Raw genomic sequence first — 22,699 nt, 5'->3', positions numbered from 1 at the left:
TAAGGGATTATGACAACGAAGAATACATGTTTTTTTTGGGGTTTTTTAAACTGCAACATGTGTTTTGATGTAGTTATCTGGAATCATGGTGCCATGTTCTCAGATACTTCATATGGACAAAAGGATAATACATTTATTTCAAAAATGTATAAATATGTTTCCTATCACTGCTTACAACAATGCGTGTGATAACTCATTTTTTATAAAATGCATTGGAAATTATTTGAATTTTGCTACTGATGAAACGTAACAATGTTTTAAAGTAGATACCCTAATGTTTGAAGACTAGTCCAATTTAGACCCTGCTGCTTTTATAATGAAAGCTCACGCCATAACATATCAGCAGTAATGTGAAATTGCGTGAATTCCGAATTGATTTTTGATTAAAATAACGAAAATGCATGTCCTAATATATAGGGCTCTGACAATTTAATGTTTAAGAATGTTAATGTTATAGCAAACAGCCTAAAAAATGTCAAGCTGAAAAGTTGATGTTTTTCATATAAGGACGGGTATTCTGCGTCTTTAGAATTCATATCATCTGCATTTGCCAGCATAAGCATCCTTGTTAACCATAAATCTTTTTGGTAAAATATATTTTTGATCACTTTTCTTGAAATTCCTCAGGGATGTAGCCTTGAATCTTTGAAATCTGTTCTTTATGTCATTTGTTAAGTCAAAGGCCATAACTTTTTTTTGCACATTATCCATTCTAATGTTGCCGGGATTTTTTTTGTGTTGGCACACACGTTTCGTTGTGTCAAAAATATTACAAAAGCTATAACCTACACTTAAACGCACTTCAATTAGCATCATTTAATAAAAGAGTAGTCCAATTTCCAAACCTATAATTTGTATTAGCAATTTATTATATATTGTGTTTTGGTTCATTTTTATACAATTGATGGAGCATAACAAGCTGTATATATAACATTATAACTATGTACCTAGCTTTCGTTAGTTGAGTAAATATTTAATATTTTGTGTTTTGTTTTTGTGCTGGAGCGATACGGACGAATTTATTTAAGGCAGGGTGGAGGAGACTGACAACTGACAACTGACAACGAACGGTGGACGCTGGACCGTCAACTTAATACTAATAACGTACCCTGACGAAGGTCAGGGGAAATAAAAATAAGACGCAAATCTGATATTATTATAATGTTTCAAACGGACTTATTTTGCTGCACTGCAGAGTGCTCTTTAATGATTTTGTCGACCGTATACGATAGGTGTACATGTTATCTTAAATAGCAATGTGTTTATCTACCTGGCTTGTATAAACAAACGGTTTTAAGATCTTTATATGAATGTCGACAAGTTAAGACAAAGAAAAAATAATAGTGTCTATATACGAGCGATATTAACAGCAGCAGGTAAGGTTTTATGATTCTGTAATAAATATGAATTTCGGTTTCATACAATATGACATGATTATGTGACGAAAGTTAAATATCTCATATCTTATGAACGAATAAGCACTTATGTCCACTTATAAAAATTTCATTGTGTTCAACTTATTCAACATTTTAACAGATAAGGTTACAGTGTATAATATGTTATAGTTCCATTTTCTTATTACTTACAGTTTAAAAATGAATGACAGTTTACAGGGAAAAGTTTCTTATTGAGTACCGCGTACGTTTCCTGAATAAAAAGAGTCAATGCATGTTAGGATGTATACATTTTCAATCGGTTATTTAATATACTGTCCATTCATCAAGATTCAGAAAAAATAACTGTTATAAATACACTTTTCTCACCACCATTATCCACGTCGGTAATCATATCGTCGGGAATCGAGATGCGTTTCAATTATACAAATATATATAGAAACTGATAATATTTCTGATAGTTCTGACAGATCTTAACTACATATGTACCTTAAGAAAAAAAGGGAACAAATCATGGCAATTCGCCGGTAGTAATTAATATTCTGAGGGAGGTGTAAGCATGCCACATGATACGTTAGTACAAGCCTAACAGGTCAATAACAAGGATCTGATGATTTGAAAACTTCCTTTTCAAGGACGGGCATCGAACCTATCATATAGTATTTTGTAAATTAAGAAGTTATACAGAGCATGTGATCAAGTCCCTGTAACTGCGAACAAGTGGTATAAATATGAAAGTTAGCACCATGAAATCTTATATAAATCAATCCCATTTGAAAGAATAAGACGCGAGGCATTGCAACATAATAGCAGACTCATTTTCATGACTGGTTATAATAGTTACTAAAATGCAAAAACCCCTTAAGCTTTTTATCACCGGCTTAAGTGGAACTCTATTATACAGTACATATACAATATTCTATGATCCCAAAGTATCTAATGAATGAAAACACTACAGCTTTATTTAACAAACTGATTACAAATGTAAGGGAACTAGATAAATCACAAGTTGTAAACGCAAAATATATACATTTAAATATCTGGACATTTTAAAGTAGTGTATGGTGGTACGTTAAAACAATAAAGAAACAATTAAATTGAATCTAGATTTATTTCCTCGAAGTTATGTCTTAAATAGTCACTTCTTATATTCCAAAGAAACGGGATGAACAAAAATGTAAAATATATAAATGATTTAACTAAACTCGATAGAATGTAGATAATTTGTTTTTCCATGTAAAACGTTTATGTTAAAGACATTGGTGCCAAGATGTAAAAACACACGTTTAACTTTATAAAAAACACTGTGATCATTTAATTGTCTTTATATCTGATTGTTTACTGATATGGTAAAATACCTATAAATGATCAGCAGATAATAATGTCTGACTTACAATACCTTTTATATCAATTACTATTGCGTTACGCTGCCATTTAAAGAGATACACAATAGAATTGTGAACGAACACGGATTAAATGTTAAAGTGTTATTAAGGTTATAGTTAGATGAAATATAAAACGATTATTACAATTCATCTGGATATATTTCTTCAAGTTTAGTTTGCTTTACATACATATAATAATTTCGCTCAAATGGAAAGACAAACACTAAGCTCGAATGAGCATGTATAAAATGCAAATGCTTTTTGTACAGTATGCAAACTCCTACATAAGTATATACCATGAAAAGCAGATAATTATGTTTCACTTCACTAAACATTTTAATAAAAAATACTTTATAAAATTATCGCATTGCACAGCCGTTTAAAGTGATACATGGTTAAATTGTGACCCAAATTTTAATATTCTTTTACTTTTTGTAGAAACGATATTGCTGACAATTTACTAATATACTCATTTTTCATAGGTTTCTTTTATAAAACATGAGCCTATCAAATATCCTTAAATTGCTAGATGACATTTAAAATGTGTTTCTTTTGTTAAAAAGCATGTCAGACACAAGACATTAGGAGTTCTTATTGGCTTATCCAAGTCGTTTTTACAAAGTTTCTCCAAACACACATACCCCCTTTGTACAATGGCATTTAGAAGCAAAATGCTAACTGAAAAATACTATTCTAAAGAGACAGTTGTAAAGGCAAATTAAAGCACCAAATTTTTAGAACTAGATACTAGATAAATGACAAAACCCAATCGATATTAATAGGAATTTAATATCCGCACACGTGTCACCTATGGCATGTAATATGAAAAACTGAAACCAATGAATAAGTATATTACTACAAAATTATCTTAAATCAGTTGAAAACTGAAATACCCGCCAACTCTCAGCCAAGCTCAGCAAAAACTAAAAATACATAAAGCAATTAAAGCAACACAAAAGCAATAATATAATAATAGCAAAGTAACATCCTACCTTACTTGAGATACAACTACAAGTCTGCAAAGAACAATTTTAAATCATTTAGATTTTATATAAGTACAGAGGCAACAACGTGTATGTTAACTTCATTCAGTTGAACCGAAAATTCATGACAAAGTAGAAATAACTCTTAGAAAAAATAATCGTAACCGGTTAGAGCCCTCTGTATTCAGATGAAGACCACCATCACGTTTAGCAAATAAAAAACGTTTAATGTCTTCTTTGTGAGAAAAAGGTCTATAAGACCTGATGAATCTGAAATTCAAATCAGCTGCCAAGACATCTTGTAGATGAAAATTAAACTGATGAATAGCTGATTTTGTACGCAAGTGATCAACTTGCCTGGGTAAAATCGATGAGACAATAATGACTATATCTCTGTTAATCTTGCGAATTGAAGCCACTAAATTGGCAAAATCAGATGCCATTTGTACTAGCGAATGACCAATAGCTATATTGTAAGTTCCCACATGAATAATCACATAATTAAAATCCGATAGAGGAACTGCTCTTGTATCTATCAGGTAAGATAATTTGCCAATTGTAGCCCCAGGAAAGGCAAATACCGAAACGCCTTGTATTGAAGGTAGATGTTTAATGATCGAATCTCCAATAATGCATACACGCCTCACGTCTGTAACAATAAATAAGGACAAAAGATGTACTAGAATATACAGATAATATGAACAAATTACTCCATCAAGTTAAAACAAATAATACTGCTACTATCAAATTGTTTAATATTAACAAAAGTCAATATACAATAAATGTAAAAATTAAGTGGTCAGATGTAATTAATATAAAAAAAAGTAATTTAAATGAACTTGTTTGGTGTATTTTAAGCAAGTAGTCAATTCAACACACATAAACTTCAATGCAATTACTAGCAAACTTAACTTAACTTAAATGAACTTATTTGGTGTATTTTAAGCAAGTAGTTAATTCAACACACATAAACTTCAATGCAATTACTAGCAAACTTAAGTAAAATCTGTCCGGAAAGTTAAAACATCTAACCGACAACAGATACATTTCTCCGCAAAGACGAAATGCCAAAGAAAGCCAGGTAACCGTACTGAATTAAGATGAACTAATTTATTATCATTCTGTAAATGACTGATTAAGCAGGTTTTTTGCCACAAAACGAGAAATTTTAAATTTGTCTTTAAGAGAATACTGTAAGTATCTTTTGTATGCATCAGAGTGCCATTCACCCATAAGAACAGACGGAATTTCCATCTGAAAGGCTAAGGTAGCAAATCCTCTTCTAAAGGAATGAGTGGAAATGTTTGAGGGATTAAGACATTTGGTAATTAACAACCTTGCCAGCGGTCAAAATAAAAAGAGGCGTCTCCTCTGTAGCTGGAAAAACTTTAATCATATTACGGAAGGCGGTCACTGGACATAAACAAGAATGTGAAATAGCAGATAAAGGAGTTTTGAGAATCCTTTCACCCGCCTGAATAGTTTTGGTCCAATGCATAGAAACCAATAAATCATTATCTATTAATTCTACATCTTTTCTTAATAAAAATTTTGGATTTTTAAGATCTTTCTTAAGCGTAGGGACCAAGTTGGACATTCTTGTCATTAAAAAGAAAGCAAACAAGAACAAACACCAATAAGTGATATTGTCTGCCTTTGAAAAATCCAACGTCCAATAAATATTTTGTAAAATTAATGGCGTAATTGCTTCAGCTTGCTTAACTGAATGTTACTTTAACCTGGCCATTCCTTTTAGGGATAAATTCAATAAAAAATTGTTAATATAATCAATATTACAACCTAACAACTGATGCAAAACCTTAATACCGCTTATATAATTCTTAATAGATTCCACTGATTTGAAAGTCCTGCTTAAAAACTGAGCATACAATTGTAGAGTTTCTGTAGAAACTGGCATAAACACAATTTAAAATACAAACAAAACATTAAAAAAAGTCTCCCATTGAATCCTAAGATTTCTTCTAGAGCCTTCTGCGTAAGCAGCCTTGTTAGAAGCTCTCAAATCGTGCTTCAAGACATTCAACTGAGACTCTGAAAAGTTAAAAAGTTAAAATTACTGAACTCAAAAATTTAATTTGAGTAAGACTGGACTGGACTGACTAGTGAGTAAATTAAGGTGAACTTTACCAATTATTAATAAACTCAAAGTCACATTCTGACACAAGACATTCTTTCAGTTCAAAACCTGTTGTTAATCGTCTAAATTCCTGTTCATGGTGACTACTCAAATGCCATCTGGATAAATGATCTGCTACACGATTTTCATCTGACTTTAAATGCTGAACTTTTATTTCAAATTCATTTAAAGCAGCTATATAACAGATTTCCCTCAAACAACTTTGCAAAAATGTACATTTTAACCGACCTGTATTAACCGTGATACAAACTGACAAGTTATCACACAAGATGACTATTTTTTGATGTTTAAAATAGTTTCCCCATAAGTGGAGACAAACAACTACTGACAACATTTCCAAAGCTCCTATGTGTAAATTTTTTTGTAAAATACTCTCAGGAAATTTTATGTGAAAGTAATTACCATTCCAGAAACCACCACAAGCTTGTAAACAAGCATCTGAGGAAAAAACTGAATCTGCTGCAGACCAATTACCCAATGACATCAAGGAAATACCGTTGCGTTGTACACTGGTAAAAGGAATCCCACCATAAAATATCTTTTTTAACCTCTCTAGGGATTGTATGTAATTTTGTATCACTATAAACATACAACTGTTTTAACCAATTCATCTAGAACTACTAAGATCTAGAATTATTCTTCTATCTGTGACCTCTTTCTTTTGGAACCGTATTTTAGGGAGAAATAACTAAATTCCTATGGAAAGGGTTTGATTTAAAAGGACCAATTATAGCCTTTTCACTGTACTCTTTGACCAAATAATCATTGATAGCATCTGGAAACTCATTTGCCCCTTTATAAGTTCTGTATTAAATTTTCCAACTTTCCTTTGATTTCGGAAAGGAATTCTTATTACCTTCGCAGCCAAGAGGAAACCCATATTCGAGGAGGTCACACACTAACAAATCATCATAATTAAAATGTTTCAAAGTTTGTCTCATGTAGTCTGTATTTATTTTTTCATTAATTTTGATTCGAAAGCCCTCAAAATTAAACTTTCCTGAACTTTTCACCAATTCATGTAATTCTATTTTTTCTTTTAATTCTGACAAAACTGATATCGATGATAAACTATTGCAAATATGACAAGAAGAATTGTGATTACAAATGGCTTCCTTTTTTTTGATTTTTATAACAAAATTTTGGTAAAAAAAGATCCTCTGTTTTCCCTTCAAATTCATACTCAATAATACTGTTTTTCAGTCAAGCAGACATATGAGGGCAAGATGAAGAGCTTTCCGGATGTTGGAGCTTAACCTTGTCTTGAATCCAACAGGTAGCGCAAATATGTTGTGCGAACCTTAGTTTACCCTTCACTACTACTGTATGGCTACTTTTATGTTCGCACTTATTGCGTTGATATAAGGAGCAAAACCAGACTGGCGTTTCATCTTCAGGTACCTGAGTTTTATTTGAAGATGGTACATACAACGAGAGTAACCTTTATTTTTGCCTTTGATACATAACTGATTTGTTAACACTCTTGTTTAACAAAATGAGTTCTAAGTAAGCGAAATCATCTCACCACTCCTTTGTACCCAATTCTATCTCCCTTAATACTGCTGCGTAAAATGATTTGAGATTCTTAAAATCATGTGACGAATTTAAATACATAATACGCTTGAGCAAGGATAATCTTCCATTCCTTTCTACAGATTTGATAGAGGGGTCGGAAATGATTTCCAACTCAACCGCTACAAATAAATTAAGCTCCAAATTATGAAAAGAAACATGCTGATTTACAAATTCGTACCTTAACTGGGCATGCGGATATTTTTGCTTGTACTTAACGTTATCAGAAGATTTCACTGTAATCCCAGATTTTTTATTAGAATGCTTATGTTTATGTTTTTTTTGTGTTTTTTATGTTTAGATTTCGACACTTTAGAATCCTGATCATTATTACAAGCTTCTAAATCTTCCCCTTCAGAACTATCCGTATCTGAGTCATCCGAACTACTAGAGCTATCCGAACTGGATTCACTTGATGACAATTGTAGGCCTAGCTCTTTTATTTGCCTTGTAGCCTTTTTTCTTAAAGATGTTCTTAAATCAGCTATCGTTAAAGAATCTTATTCACTTTTCTTAAGAGCGTTTACTTCATTACTTGAAGAAACTTTCTTGTTTTTATTTTCTGGATTTTGCTCAGAATCTTTGACTTTGTTTGTTATCGAAATATTAGAAGAAACGTCCAAACCTCTTAGATTTTGTACTTCATTTCTCTTCCACACCACTTTCTGTCTTAATTCCTCCTTCTGTTTGATCTTTTGCAGCTTAATCTTGTCCTACTCTAAAGTTTCCAAGTCTTTTTGCAAGGCCTCGATCTCCTAATCATCAGAATCTGCTTCTTCGGAGGATGCGTTTGATTTTGACCTCGCTCCTTTTTTAATAGGCGAGAACACCGAATTACTTCTCGTCGGGTTAGAAGGTTCTTTCACCACCGGCGCCGATTCGTCGACTTTATCTATTCCGGCTGCCTCAATTTCATTATCTGTGTGAGAAAGTCCCTGTTCATGCATCACTTTATAGTCTATTTTCGGACCCTTTCTCCGATTGGTAGGCATTTCCAACACAAATTTCAGTTAATACTTTGACCTTCAAACGTACGTAGGTCAAACTATCTGTCAATTTATAGCAAATGTTTACTACACTACGTAAAAGTAAAGTATCTCCACACATAAATACCACGAAAAATGTTAAATACACCAAAGTTATTGTTCTATATACTGATTTCTGCAAATTCCGAACTATAAGGTCACTTTTTCAATAGACCCAAAAGGGCCTATGGAACTTCTAAAATTGATTAAACTACACTTCTTGAAGTTAATAGTCCATATTAATCCAACTAAATATCCTCTTTTTTTTTAAAAAATATAGTTCTATCAACTACTACTGAATATTTCAAAAAGTCAGTGTGACACGTGCAACAACAAAGAACTATAGTGACGCTAAAATTCGCGGTTCTTAATTTAAATGAAAGGAATATCCAATCAAAACTACCGGAACAAACCGATATAAGCACCAATGAAAACGAAAGATATAAAGAGGTGGTTACCGGCTACTAATGGGAAAAGCACAATAGGCCGTGTTAAAGTAGGGTGTGCTTGAATTAAATATTTTAATCGAGTTAAAATAAACCAATTTCACAAAAAAAAAATCGTTTTTTCTTGATTTTGACACACATTTTATAATTGCAATTTCTTATCCTATCAGCTAATGCCTCATTTACTCTTATTGGTTTCCTACACATTTTTTTGACACGTCCAAAGCCGCTTTTCAATAACAACTTCTGAAATAAAGTAAGGTTAGCAAACAGTCTGACTATTGATATTGAATATAATGACACAGGTTTTTTCTTTGACTTTTTTTTTGCCATGGATAAGGTACGATGATAAGAATGTGATTGCTTGATTTTTGTTTGGATTTATCAAGTGTTTGCGCGACTCCACACATTGTAAAATAGTTACTACCATAGCATGTCTTGTTTGATAAAGCAGCATCTTTTTGGTCTTGAATTGAACAAATAAATAATCGACATATTTCTTGAAAAAGTTACCTGATTATCACTGTCTTATTCTAATATAATAAGTAAACTGCACTACCATAATTGAAGAGTTTGAACATTCTAATATATAACAGAATGAAGAAAACTATTTCATTGTCATTTAAGAGTATCAAAAAAAGAGAGAAAAAAACTTGTATAGACCATTTTAATCACTTTAAGATGCTTGCCGTAATAATGCTTACAGTCAGCATTTGCTTTTACCTTAATCCTTTGGAAGTGGACACTTGCTTATCAATCATTAATATTAATCCAAATATTGTAGAACTAAAACTGAACCTTGCAATGGAGAATATATAAGATATTTTTATTGTTTCCTGTAATTTATAATTGGATTAATAAGAATCTACTATATTACACATTGTCATCTTTGGGAATCTTTTTATTAAAGAAAACCAACGTCACATTTAAATGCTGTTTTCCTTATAAGGAGTAGGGAACGTTGAAATGGAGTTTATTCAAGGTTCTGTTGCTTTATTTTGTTTATTTTCTGTCCTATACATAACAGCATAACAGTTTGTGCCGCATGTATATCAAAACGTTTTTGGCGTAGGGTTATGAAACATTAAAATAATATTATGCAGCAAATGAAGTTGTGCCATCCCTGAATTATTGCCCTTGTCGTCAAAATATGCATAAAAGGGCATAAAATTTGTGTCGAATTTATCTTATCTTATAACGTATATGACGTAGGGCCACAAAACATGATAGGAATACCATTCAGTATGTGAAGTTATGCACCTTGGGTTTTGTATGGGATTTCTATTGGTCAGACCAGAGTTACGTATCAAAAAATATTTGACTTAGAGTATTAAAACATTAGAGTATTGACAAAGAGCATGTAAAACTGTACACCTGGTTTTCTGTTTGGGAATTTACCAAGTCTGTCTAGAGTTATGGTCCTCGACTTAGTAAAAAATACACTTAAAGTGATTAAAAGTTTATGTTGTATATATCTTAAACATGTTTTATCTAGAGTCAATTCGACCATGTAGGAATATCATTCAGCATATCAATTTATGAACCTAATTTTTTTTCACCCTGCAAAGCAAGATTTATGGACCTTGCAATAGTGAAAAATACAAATAAAATGCTTAAATTTGTGCTGCATAAAATATTTCACCTAGAGTCATGAAACTACATACAGACACAGGAAGCTGAGGCACCGTTGTCCTATGGACACATGCCTAGTTTGATATTCATTTATCATTATTCAATAAATCTGATCTGGTATGACGTTTTTTTCTTTCGTACATGAAGCGTATCAGTTTCCACTTGTACACGTGTAGTTCTTTCTGTAATGCACGTCATAAATTGTTCAGTGCTTACATTTGCATAACAAGTAGTGCTATGACTTGAAGGCGATAACAAACTCAAGAACTTCCCGGTGTTTATTAATTCAAAATTAAAGTAATTAAAATCAGTATTGATTTTTTATTCTTCTAAAAAGTAGATGTATTTCGAAATCCTTTATTAAAACCCTTTACAGCAACAATTTAAACATCATACAGTTATTTCTGTATCGGAGAGTAACCTAAAAGATACGGGACAGGCTGCGGCTCTATGTTTCCACATTTGACAACATCACGTTGCATCATATTACATCAACGTCACCTACATTAGCGCTTTGCAACTAAAAACAAATCAACTTAACTTTAATCATTTGAAAACTGGTCTATTTATTTATCTTTTAACGATATCCGTTTTAAACGGATATTCTATAATATTTTCCAACGCTGACAACCGCATATTTTTCATCTGAATAAAAACTTATCCGAATAATAGCCTCACGATCGTAGGTATCGCTTCATTTAACACAGAAAAGTTCCCATTTTATTTATCCTTATTTGTTTAAACATATTTTATAAATATAGGCATTACGAAATTCTTCTTGGGCCTTTTTTTCCAAATGCATATATTTGGACTTTTTTAAATTATCAAGTGTAACAAGTCATTTTTTAATAAAAATATACAGTCATGTAATCGTTAAAAACAATAAAAAAATGAGCAAATACGTTCCTAAAAAGATATTGACACCTCTAAGAATATACTTTGAAAATCGGCGTTGATAAATATTAGCTGTCCCTCTATATTTAACGGACCATGGAAACAAAATATAATGTTGATAAATGACAGGAATTTAGGAGCATTTACATTGCATTTGTCACGATTCGCATTGAAAATTATTTAAGAGAAGTAAAAGTCAGTAAAATTAAAATGCCTCCCCGTTTGTATTTCTTAAACTGGTTGCACAAGGGTTGGTTAAACATATACCAAACATATATTATTTGAAAGGTATTTGCAGTTTTAAAAAGTACTAATTTTATAAGGGTGTTACAATATCCAAACATCTATCATAGGGAAATATGAAAGAAGCATTTATATAAAAACCAAAGGAAATACATTTATTTTTATTTTTTTTACTTTTTTATCAAAACTTTGATAGGCAGTCAAACCTACATTTTCGATATGGTAAAAATATATGTTCATCTAATACATCAATACCAAACTATAGATCAAACATACGTCAAAGAAGCAAAGAAACAACTAGAAGGATCTAGCCTTTGATGAAATTTTAGTATGCATGCATTAACACTGAAATATAAGTTATTTGTAAAGTGATTATACACAAGGATATTAAATGAAAAAGGAAATATTCGAGTACATATACTTTTCAGTAAAGCAATGTCGACGACTGGCACAGAAAAACATTGTAGACTTTCCTGCATGTTGATAAAAGCTGGAACGAAAACAAATTGTGCTTTTCTTGAAAAACGAGTCCAGGACCTAAGTCCTGATCCAACTTCTCCGTGGTCACTTGACGACTTTCTGAAGACTAAACAGAAAGATATACAAAAGTCAAAACTTTCTAAAGAAAAGTACAGAGTGTTATTCCCTGCGAATGGCGCAACTGACATAAAGAAATGGGATTTGTCTCTCCTCTGTCACATTCTCGTACAATATTGTCATCTTAACACATTAGAGCGTCTGGACGTTGAACAGTTTCGCAATGTTCGAAATGAGCTTTGCCATGTGCATGAACCCAACATTGACGACGATAAGTTTAAGAATGATGTTGAACTAATCGAAGTTATCACAACCAGAATTTTAGAAAAGGTAGATAACACAATAGTCACCGATGAAGTAAAAGACATTATAAATAAGATGAAAGAAGGACCTTTGTCAATCGTTGAAACTGTGAGAACAATGCATATTTTCTACTCTATGGAGAGAGACATTAGAGAGAAGTTAGATACGATTAGTGACGGTAAGTAGGCAGTTCCTTTGTAAGACAACTTTACATCGGATGATTAGAAATAAACCTATTAAGGCCTATGTTTCCTTATTTAGAATTTCTACGTTGAGCAATGAAACAGAGAAGAGATCAAATTATAGCAGTAATTTTGTATTAATGTGATATACGCTGGACGCTAAGTTTTTTCTTTATACGAGAAATATGTCTCTGAATGAGAAATGGATCTATAAAAAGAGAAAACGTTTTGTTTTACTAAATTTGCAGATATCCATAAGTTATTACTTTTTCTGTTTCCAAATTCATATATCGAAAGTAGTAAATCACCAATTTCAAATGTATTAGTGCAAGAAGAACTAAACAGACTGTGGATGGTTATGAAAAATGAAAAATTTTAAAAATGTATTTATTTTATTTATCGACAACAACTATTGATAGAGTATATTCTGTTGTGAATTTGAAATAATAGCATTTCGAGCAAATGCAATTCTGACTGCATTTAAAATTGGTTTCACATACAAACGTTAGCATAATATACAACAACATTTTTTAATAACTTAATACATGGGTATCTTTGTGTATGTCATAATTAAAAGTTCAACAATTTTGGTTTCATAAATAAAACTATTTATTTATTGATTTGGGTTTTACGGCGCACCAACACAGTATAGATTATATGGCGCCAAACAGGACTACAAACTTTGGTTTCACATCTCATTTACATCGAAATAAAAACATGAGGTATTGAATCAAAATTTGCAAACCTGCTGGAATCACAGTGTTACAGCAAAACCAAGTGTTAAGACCCTATTAGTCACCTTTTACGATCGATCATGCAAGAGTAAGGCAGTGGTTCCAATTCTTTTCATACACAGATCGTCCCAGAACCACATGGGACTCATAAATAAACAAACTAGATTAATTACATAATACAACAGGTCATGGACAGATATCTAAACTAAATACAAACATATACATTTTGTGGTAAGATATTGCGATAGAAACTTTATACAATCTTTCTGATCAGAATGTCCAATTTGAAAACAAAAGCGCAAAAAACAGAAATTTGCAGTGTGTCACAGTTTACAATGTTCTTGATCAAACTGGTTAACTTCCAGCACTTCCTTATCAAGGCCAAAATTATGAGCGAGTAGTTATTGTTGTCAGGTAAATGCTTAAATCATAACAATACCCATAACATGTAAGCTGGGTAATTGTTTTATTCCCTTAAAAAATATCCATTCATGGATGAAATCCTTATGATAATCACCTTGTTGACATGAAAAACAAATACTATTTACCTATAACATCGATTTGTGTGTGTGAAGCGAAAGTGCTATATTTTATATAGCCTAAATTGTCAACTCTGATGTTAACTTTCGTTATCTAAACATGTTTTTTCAAATTAATTGATATTTCAAGGCTGTTTTTATCAATAGCCGAGAGTCGGTTGCTTCAAGCAGCTGAGAGGATCGAACACAAACTGGATTCTTCTGTTGTATTGCGAGCAGATCCAAGTCATTCACCTTCAGTGAGGCTTCCAGGTAAATAAAATTGTAATATGTAAGTGTAGTAAAAGTGTAAAATGTAGTATGCATTGCTATTAATTTTTTATCAAATTAAAAACAATGTGATGAAATGTACTTTCTGTTATGCAAGCAGATTCAAATTATTCACCTTGAGTGAGGCTGCCAGGTTATTGAAATATTGATATGTAAGTGTCTCTGTTCAAAATGTAGTATGAATTGCTATTAATAATTTATCAAAAATGTAGGAAAATAGTGATGAAATGCTATTTTTAAAATGTAGTTTCTGTATCTGTTAAGAAAAGAGTGTAACAAAAAGTTGTCCTTAGGGAGATACGCAAACACCAACCATGAGCCTTAAATACGGCCAATGCATTTCCTACCCGTTTACAAAATATACATCGCAAGTTACATCTTATATTCACAGTTTTGTTTTATCTTTCATTGACATTATCTTTTCCACAACAAACCAGTATGGTAGGGCATCATTGAACATTTTTGTTTATCTTTTCCGATACATATAAAACAGTATCTTTAAAGCAATTGAAGAGAATAAAGTTACTTGGTCTTGGTACAATAATTTAGGAGATGAAGGGCGTTTCAAAAGTATACTCCAATTAAACTTTGCAAGTATAATACAATGACAGTTACACATACATTTAAAATATCAAGCAAAACAAATTCGAATTGATCAAGTACTTGATTTTGGTTATGCACATATAAGATCAGCTTTCCCTTGCATGTACATAATATTGATTTACCGGAGAAATTATAGCGGGATAATGTCATTGCTCTTAGTACTTTTTTCGTTTTACAATCGCTTTTCGTCTTGTAACTGCTGTTTTAATATGAAGATTTGTTTTTAGAAGAATCTAGAGATCTAAAATATGCTTTTCCTTTATATGTGTAATATATAATACAGGTATTGATTTTGATATTATTCTGCATAAGAGAGGGACCCACGTGACACAGTGGTTAAAGGTCGCCGACACTTACCACTCACCAATTTGGTCTTGAAACTTCATTACCATCCAGCTGACATAAGGAAGATCGGCGATTCTGTCCCAGTATCCGTCTGTGCCTGAGACAATGTCCGGAGGAATCTGGAACTTTCGCTACCATTAAAAGCTAAAACACGATATTATATGACGTAAATTATGCTAGTGTCATTCTTAATCCCGAAAAATACAATGAAAAAGCAAAATAAAGAATCTTCTAATCGGGCAACAGTTTTGGTTACTTTAAGTTACAGAGTATATGACCACGCATTGGACTTATATCATTAAAGTGTAATTCATATTGGTGTATGGCGTTACATATTTGTTGCTTTTGCTGACATTTCTGTTTTTTAGAAATTAAACTTTGCTTAGTGTTTGAAAAAGAAATTTGGGTGGGGGGTGGGGGGGGTATATAGGAGTGAGTTTGGCGGTCGGTCGGTCGGTCCGTTGGTTTTGCATGGTTTCCGGATGATAACTCAAGAAAGGCTTGACCAATTTAAATAATTTTGGTACACAGGTGTAACATCAGAAAATACAGGTCCAGTTCAAATTTGGGGTTAGTAGGTCAAGGGTCAAGGTCACAGTGACCCCGAATAGTTAAACGGTTTCCGGATGATAACTTGAGAACGCTTGGGCCTAGGATCATAAATTTTGGTACACTGGTGTAATACTATGAAATACAGGTCAAGTTCGACTTTGAGGTCTGTAGGTCAAAGGTCAAGGTCACACAGGTGTAACATCATGAAAAACAGGTCAAGTTCTACTTTGAGGTCAGTAGGTCAAAGGTCAAGGTCAAAGGTCAATGTCACAGTGACACGGAACAGTTAAACGGTTTCCGGGTGATAACTTGAGAATGCTTGTGCCTAGGATCATGAAAATTAATAGGGAGGTTAGTTATGACTAGGAGATGACCCCTGATTTTGAGATAAGTAGGTCACAGGTCAAGGTCACAGTGACCCGGAACATTCAAACAGTTTTCGGACAATAACTTCAGAATGCTTGGGACTAGTATCAGGAAACTTAATCCGGAGGTTGGTCATGTCAAGCAGATGACCCATATTGATTTTGAGTTCCAAAGGTCAAAGGTCATTTAAACCTTTTACGGACAATAACTAGCAGATGTGTTCTATTGATTTTGGGTCAGTAGGTCAAAGGTCAAGCAAGTTCGACTTTAACATTGGCTTAGTTCTGTGACAAGGCCATATTGTGGGGGTACAATTCGTCACTCCTGTGACAACTCTAGTTTTAATTTGATTATTAAACTTATACAACGATATATGACAAGAAAGACATAAATATATAAGTCGGTCTATAAAGTCAGCTATCGTCACTGGAATAGTGGTGAACGAAGAATTTTAATAAAAAACACTTTTAGATAACTAGAAACGACAAGTTCAGTCCAAATGTTTGCGAATATTTGATTATTTGCTTAACTTTGACGATAAAGGGATGCATACCTGCAACTCAAGTTTCCCTAAACAAATATTGAAGGCTAATTTTTTTCAGTATCAGTACTTGTTTCTAAATTATACAGACACAGCGAGCTTGCTACATCATCATCTACATTGTTTGTTTTTTTCAATAGTAGAGTAGCCTTAAGTTCGTCCTTACAGACGATGTTCGTTTTTCTAAGACGATAAGTTACATTCAGTTTCTGCGAACATTTTGATATTACATGATTTAAAAAAAATAATATATTTTTGACAATTATATTATTTTACATAGCTGTGGACTTTTACATCGATATAAAGAATATTGGTGCAGAGAAAGAGGCTAGATTGTCAGAATATTTGGTCGAGTTGTTTGAAGCTAGACTAAAAGGGAATGAAGATCTCTCTACCCTACTCACAACTATGCCACCTGAGTGTTTCCAGCAGCTACGAGCAACAGTAAATGAAACCTTTAAGATCTTCCTGTCAAAGGGATGGGAAATAAGCGAAATAAAACACGATTGTGTTTTACTGAAAATTCAATGCCTTACAATATCGGCTGTAGTGACTCTATTTAGAGACTGTGCCGAAGGAAGACTACTGCCGGTTCTAGAAAATCTCGAAAAAAGATGTTCAATGCTGGATGGTTATAGTAACGTTGAACTCGAACCTGTCATATACAGAGATACCTTTTTCGACGTAATGGAAGAAACATGTAAGACATCATTCAATATATCATTGCTTATAATAATAAGATGAAATATAAAGCTGTTTCAAATTTGATTGAATTTTTTTTTTATCATTTTTATCATATGTAGAATGTATATAATCTTATTCATTTTAGAATGGTCTTAGGTCACTAATATGTCCATCACAAGTGTTTGAATAAAACTTACAACAAGAGGCATACTCCTTTAACAAAACGTTGTAGTGCTTTTTATACCCTAGTTCCTACTCGAAGGAATCATGCACGGATGATGTTATTCAATTTATACATTTTTTGTATGGTTGACAGGAAATAATTCCCTGTCACTGAATTATCAAGAGCATACACTTATTGATATCAACATTTCGTGAAACTGTTTTTCAAGCAGGAAGTACTGTCTAAAATGCAGTTTTAGTATGGGTAAGCAAGCCTTGTTTCAAACAATGATGATGAGTATAACATTTTATATATCATTTTACAGTCATATTGTATATGATCAGTATTTTGTCGCGACCTTTTCTAGAATGTTCTTATATTTTCTCAACCTTTGGGAATAGGTTCGCATAGTACCTCCTCAATGTAAAACAATTTTTTGTTTGTGATTTAAGCAAACAAGATTTCATAATGCCTCAAATGCCACCGTAAAGGATACTAAGTCTCTTTCATTTTTGCAATATCAATAATAGAAATAAAACAAATACTGTTCACCTTTGTAAGTATAATTTATTGTTTATTGTTATGTTATGTTCTTTTAGTTTCATCTATAGAAGACAATATACTAAAAGAGGAAATTGCAGTTACATCAACGGACACACATTCACTCTGTTTATCCATCAAACCAAGAGACACGATGCACTTTGAACGACTGAAAAGCAAGCAAACACTTGATAGGATCCAGTGCAGTCTAAAGACAGCAGAGCAGGTATTAGTACCTCATTTAGAAGAACCACGTTTATCATTTGAAAGCAGTGTTGAGGTTAAAGAGCAAACTCCAGCACTTGAGAAAGGCTCTGCACAGTTGTTGGATGATCAATTTGATCCGTTAGGTAATAAAACTTGATTAAATTTCTTTTGAAACTTTGCAAATTACACAGACTATTCAGAAAATTGTAATGTAAAAGAACAATACTATAACGTTTATTACTTTTTGAATAATCTCTCTAATATCACATTTAACTTTCAGAGCATTATTTTCTAAATCAAAATGCATAACAGAAAGAGGACATAGAGGAGAAGCGCAATGTACAAGAACCTTTACTCTCCTATTTTTTTTAGCTTTTTATTAAGTAAACTCCTTTTCCTGACCATAACTCTAAAACTATATATGAGCTTTTGTTAAAACAATGACGAGACTTGAAGAACTTTATATCTTCATTATTTTTGTATCATCTCCCTTTATAATGATTTATGTAAATCGTTTTAGAGATGGAAGATATTTCGTCATAGTCATCCAATAATTTTCTCGTATTACTACATCACCTTACATTTTCATCCAAATTTATAGAACTAAACTATGTTATCTATTGTAATCAATTGTGTTTTCTACATTCTTTCTTTCAAGTCTTATTATTTTACACTCTTAAACACCAGACGTTCGATATAGTCTCGAAACAAGCCACTATATGCGGAAAGTGTTATAAAGAGATTCTCTTTAAAACTGGACAACTCGCAATTTCAGTGCAGAACAATGCTACAACTCTGCTTAAGATATAGCTCCAATCATTTTATTTTTGATAAACGCTTTAAATACAATCTCTTTTAAAAAATTATGCCTTTGTCGTTTTTCAAATTCCGGGTTTCAATAATTTAGTTTCCCGTTGTAAGGACAAGGCTGAAACACACTCATGCAGTTGTCTGATTAAGCCAACTTAAAATTAGAACAAATAATCAATTTTGAAAGTAACCATACTGCAGATTTCATATCATAAACACAGAAAAAAACTAACACCACAATTGTAAAAAATATTAAAGATCATACAACAAAACTTTACAAATCTTAGCGTCTTTCTTGAAGTGGAATATTTTTAGCTTTATTGCACTTTAAGATAAAAATAAAGACATGTGTATGTATGCGCATATGTACATTTAATTCGTATATGTAATGAGTAAGTTTACAGATTATATCATTTTGCTTTTGCTTCAGATTATAATAAAAGACCAGAACTATGATTTTTCATTAAGTCAGCTATATGCATAAATGGCCTTGAGACGCCACGTACATCTCCGATCCAAAAGGTCATTTATTGTTACTACATTTTTTTTCTCACTCATTTTCTTCTTTTGGTTTCATAAGTAAGCTAGACTTTTCCGTTTTGTTTCTTGAAAATAAATTGGAAGTTTACTTGTTTAAGATCCAGTTGCTGATCGAGACATCGAATGTCAGCCATAAATTCTTTTTTTAATCCTAACACTAAGCTCAATAGCTCCAGAGAGTGCACGCAGATCTATGTATGGTAAGGTCGATCCCCAGGCGAGACGTAAGTTCCCAGTGACGATTTAAGAAGAGACGTGTCTTAAATCATATGTTCTACACCTTTGATTCATGTAGGGAAGACGGCAGTTACTTGGGGAGAATATGCTATCGCTGGTACAGGATTTAGAAACATGTGTAAACTGTCTGCTGTGAAATTACTGAAATGCAGTTGATATAGGGTTTTCCTGTCCGATCCATTGCCAGTCAACCATATAGAGATTTTTATATTACTTTTAAAAAATGTTTTCCACAATGAGTAAACGTAGCTTGCGCAAAACTCATATTGATAGCACAAAGGTCAAGGTCATAATGCTGTTATTCATCAAGGAATTTCCAATGGGTTTGGCCACGATGCTTCCCGAAATGAGATGACATCTCATGAGCATGTCACCTATTACGGGATTTTTATATAACCTAGCAAAAATGTTCCCAACAAGATGATTTGTCATGCGCAGTACCAAAAGGTAAATTAACACCTGAATAAGTCAGCATTGATTTTTCCTGTCGAGTCTGTAAAGAAAAATATATTGGTGTAATTTCTTCCCTTTTATATAATTATGATGATTTCTTACATTTTTCTCCTACTTTCACATCAATTTAAACATGAATTATTATACTTTCAAATTGATATTAAATACTTTTTTCATAAGCAGATGTTATTAGCAATAACCAACTGTAGATATTTACATATTTTAATCCAAACGTTGTGTGCTGCGACATAATGTTTATATTGTACAATATTGTTTTTCATCATTGACGCAGTCTACATTCTACGTAAACACCACACTATGCATGACAGGCTGGATGGTTCATAAATGAATATAAATACTGAATGACTGACCGAAACATCATTGAAATCTATCAGATAATTAGGTTATACTGCAGGTGTGATAAATATTCATCTTCCAGTAGGAGACTTTGTATTGGACGGCAATACCCATGGGTGGACGGATAGCTCAGTGGCTTGCACACTGGCCTTCCAATCCTGAGGTCGGGGGTTCGATCCCCGGCAGTTACTCGGGAATTTTCAGAAACGCTTTTCAGTGTTTCCCACCCAACTAGAAGTGTACTGGTCAGGAACCCAGGCAATCCTTGCGTGTATCAGTGCTATACACTGGGCACGTTAAAGAACCAGGCTGTCTATTCGCAACGAGCTAGGCTAAGTTAGCCGGACAAGCCTGTATCTGATTTCTGGTCTCTCTGTCGTGGGGGCTTTGTCTCACTCTGTCCCTCTGGTCAGATCGCTCTGTGTCTGTACTAGTAGAGGATGAATTATGCGCCCTGTGTGGCTGCATTTGAACTATGTAAAGCGCCTTTGAACGTGAAATTGATCATGAAAAGGGCGCTATATAAATCTGGTATAATAATAATAATAATAATTTATTTGTAGTATAAATAGAATAAACTAACTTTACAAATAATTATTGAAAAATACTCTAAAATATACTTCAGAGACTACACGTTACTTAAAATAGTAGTAGCGTTCGAATGCCTTCCTCTGCTGACTCTCAGGCTCAATATCAAGCTTCATACAAACAATATTGTCTTTTAGGATTTCGCAATTTGAATCAATTGTTTCTGACAATGCAACGTTCAGATATTGGCTAGCTAAAATCTTATATTCAATATTTTCTAAAAATGACCATGTAGCTAACAACCCAAGATATCAATTATCTCATACATGTTAAACTTATATATCAATATTTGAAGCAGCCAAATAAAATTCACCGGTATGTGTAATAGAAAGTAGTTTTAGGGCACCTAAAGAAATTGGTAGCAGATATATTATGAAACTGAAGACGCATTTTTAGTTACTTCAATTTCACCTTTACTTCAAGTTTTTGCTATATTTTTCATATATTATAGAAACATCTGGTGTGACTAGGTGTTACGCATGTTATGCAAAATATTGTAGCGCTTCCGTTTTGTTATGAGCACTCTCTTTTGCTTTTATTACATATCTTGTAATTCTAGAAAATCATTCTCCTGGTGGTACGTTTTATAACGATATCAAATTATAGAATGAATTTCTCTTAGAACTATACACTCTGAAGTAAAAATTATCACAACTAATTATCACAGCTTCGGTCCATTGCAAGTCATTTCTTGATTGATCAACGCAATGTGTTCAATGATATATTCAATCAAATTATAATCAAAGAGATGCTTCTAAGCAAGAATGGCAAATACATTCAATTAAGTTTAAATTTCCTAGACATAAGGTGATTATTATCATGGAAAGCTATCAAATAAAGCTCTAGCAGTGCATTAGTAATTGGTTTCTTCCCAAACGGTGTATATTTTGTATGGTTTAGGCAGACAATAGATAACATAATTCAGTTCTATAATTACTGATAATGCACCAGTGCAGTTTTTACAAAATGTCTTTAAGTCCTCTATAGTTTCAATATTGTCTTTAAGTAGACCACGAGTCAAGAACTGACGGACACTTAACAACGTTGAAAGAGACTGAGATTGATAAAATTTCTCCTGTAGAGAAAGATTGTGAAAGTGAACAAGACAGTTGTTTGACATCATTAGAAACAGAATCAGGAACGGAATGTGATGCACCGGATCTTCCTACCACGGCAAGTTACACATTAAAGAGGTATTTACCGAGCGCAAGTGCGTCCAAGTCAGCCGATGTAGAACTTTTATCGTATGAAACATCCAGTAATGCCCAAGTGATTATTCCTTATTATTCTTATTGTTTGATAAAGGTGGTAAAAATGTCATGTTATTGATGTGATGCCTCTGGTAAAATTTATAAATAGTCTGGTGGTGTCCAGACATATGGTACACAATGCCCACTTTGTTTCAGGTTGATAACA

The 22,699-nt window shown here is 32.7% G+C and overlaps 1 protein-coding gene across 1 annotated transcript; it reads left to right on the top strand.

Moving 5' to 3' along the window:
• Nucleotides 1-1,245: 1,245 nt before the first annotated feature.
• LOC128546884 (uncharacterized) lies at nucleotides 1,246-22,673 on the top strand. Its single transcript, XM_053518284.1, has 6 exons — nucleotides 1,246-1,376; nucleotides 12,161-12,750; nucleotides 14,175-14,279; nucleotides 16,985-17,404; nucleotides 18,151-18,441; nucleotides 22,293-22,673. Exons 2-6 carry the CDS (start codon nucleotides 12,168-12,170, stop codon nucleotides 22,610-22,612), a joined length of 1,719 nt encoding a protein of 572 aa, XP_053374259.1. The 5' UTR covers nucleotides 1,246-1,376; nucleotides 12,161-12,167; the 3' UTR covers nucleotides 22,613-22,673.
• Nucleotides 22,674-22,699: the final 26 nt, after the last annotated feature.

The sequence above is a fragment of the Mercenaria mercenaria genome, chromosome 11, assembly GCF_021730395.1.
Source record: "Mercenaria mercenaria strain notata chromosome 11, MADL_Memer_1, whole genome shotgun sequence".
NCBI lineage: Eukaryota > Metazoa > Mollusca > Bivalvia > Venerida > Veneridae > Mercenaria > Mercenaria mercenaria.
This window is presented reverse-complemented; position numbering and strand designations above follow the sequence as displayed.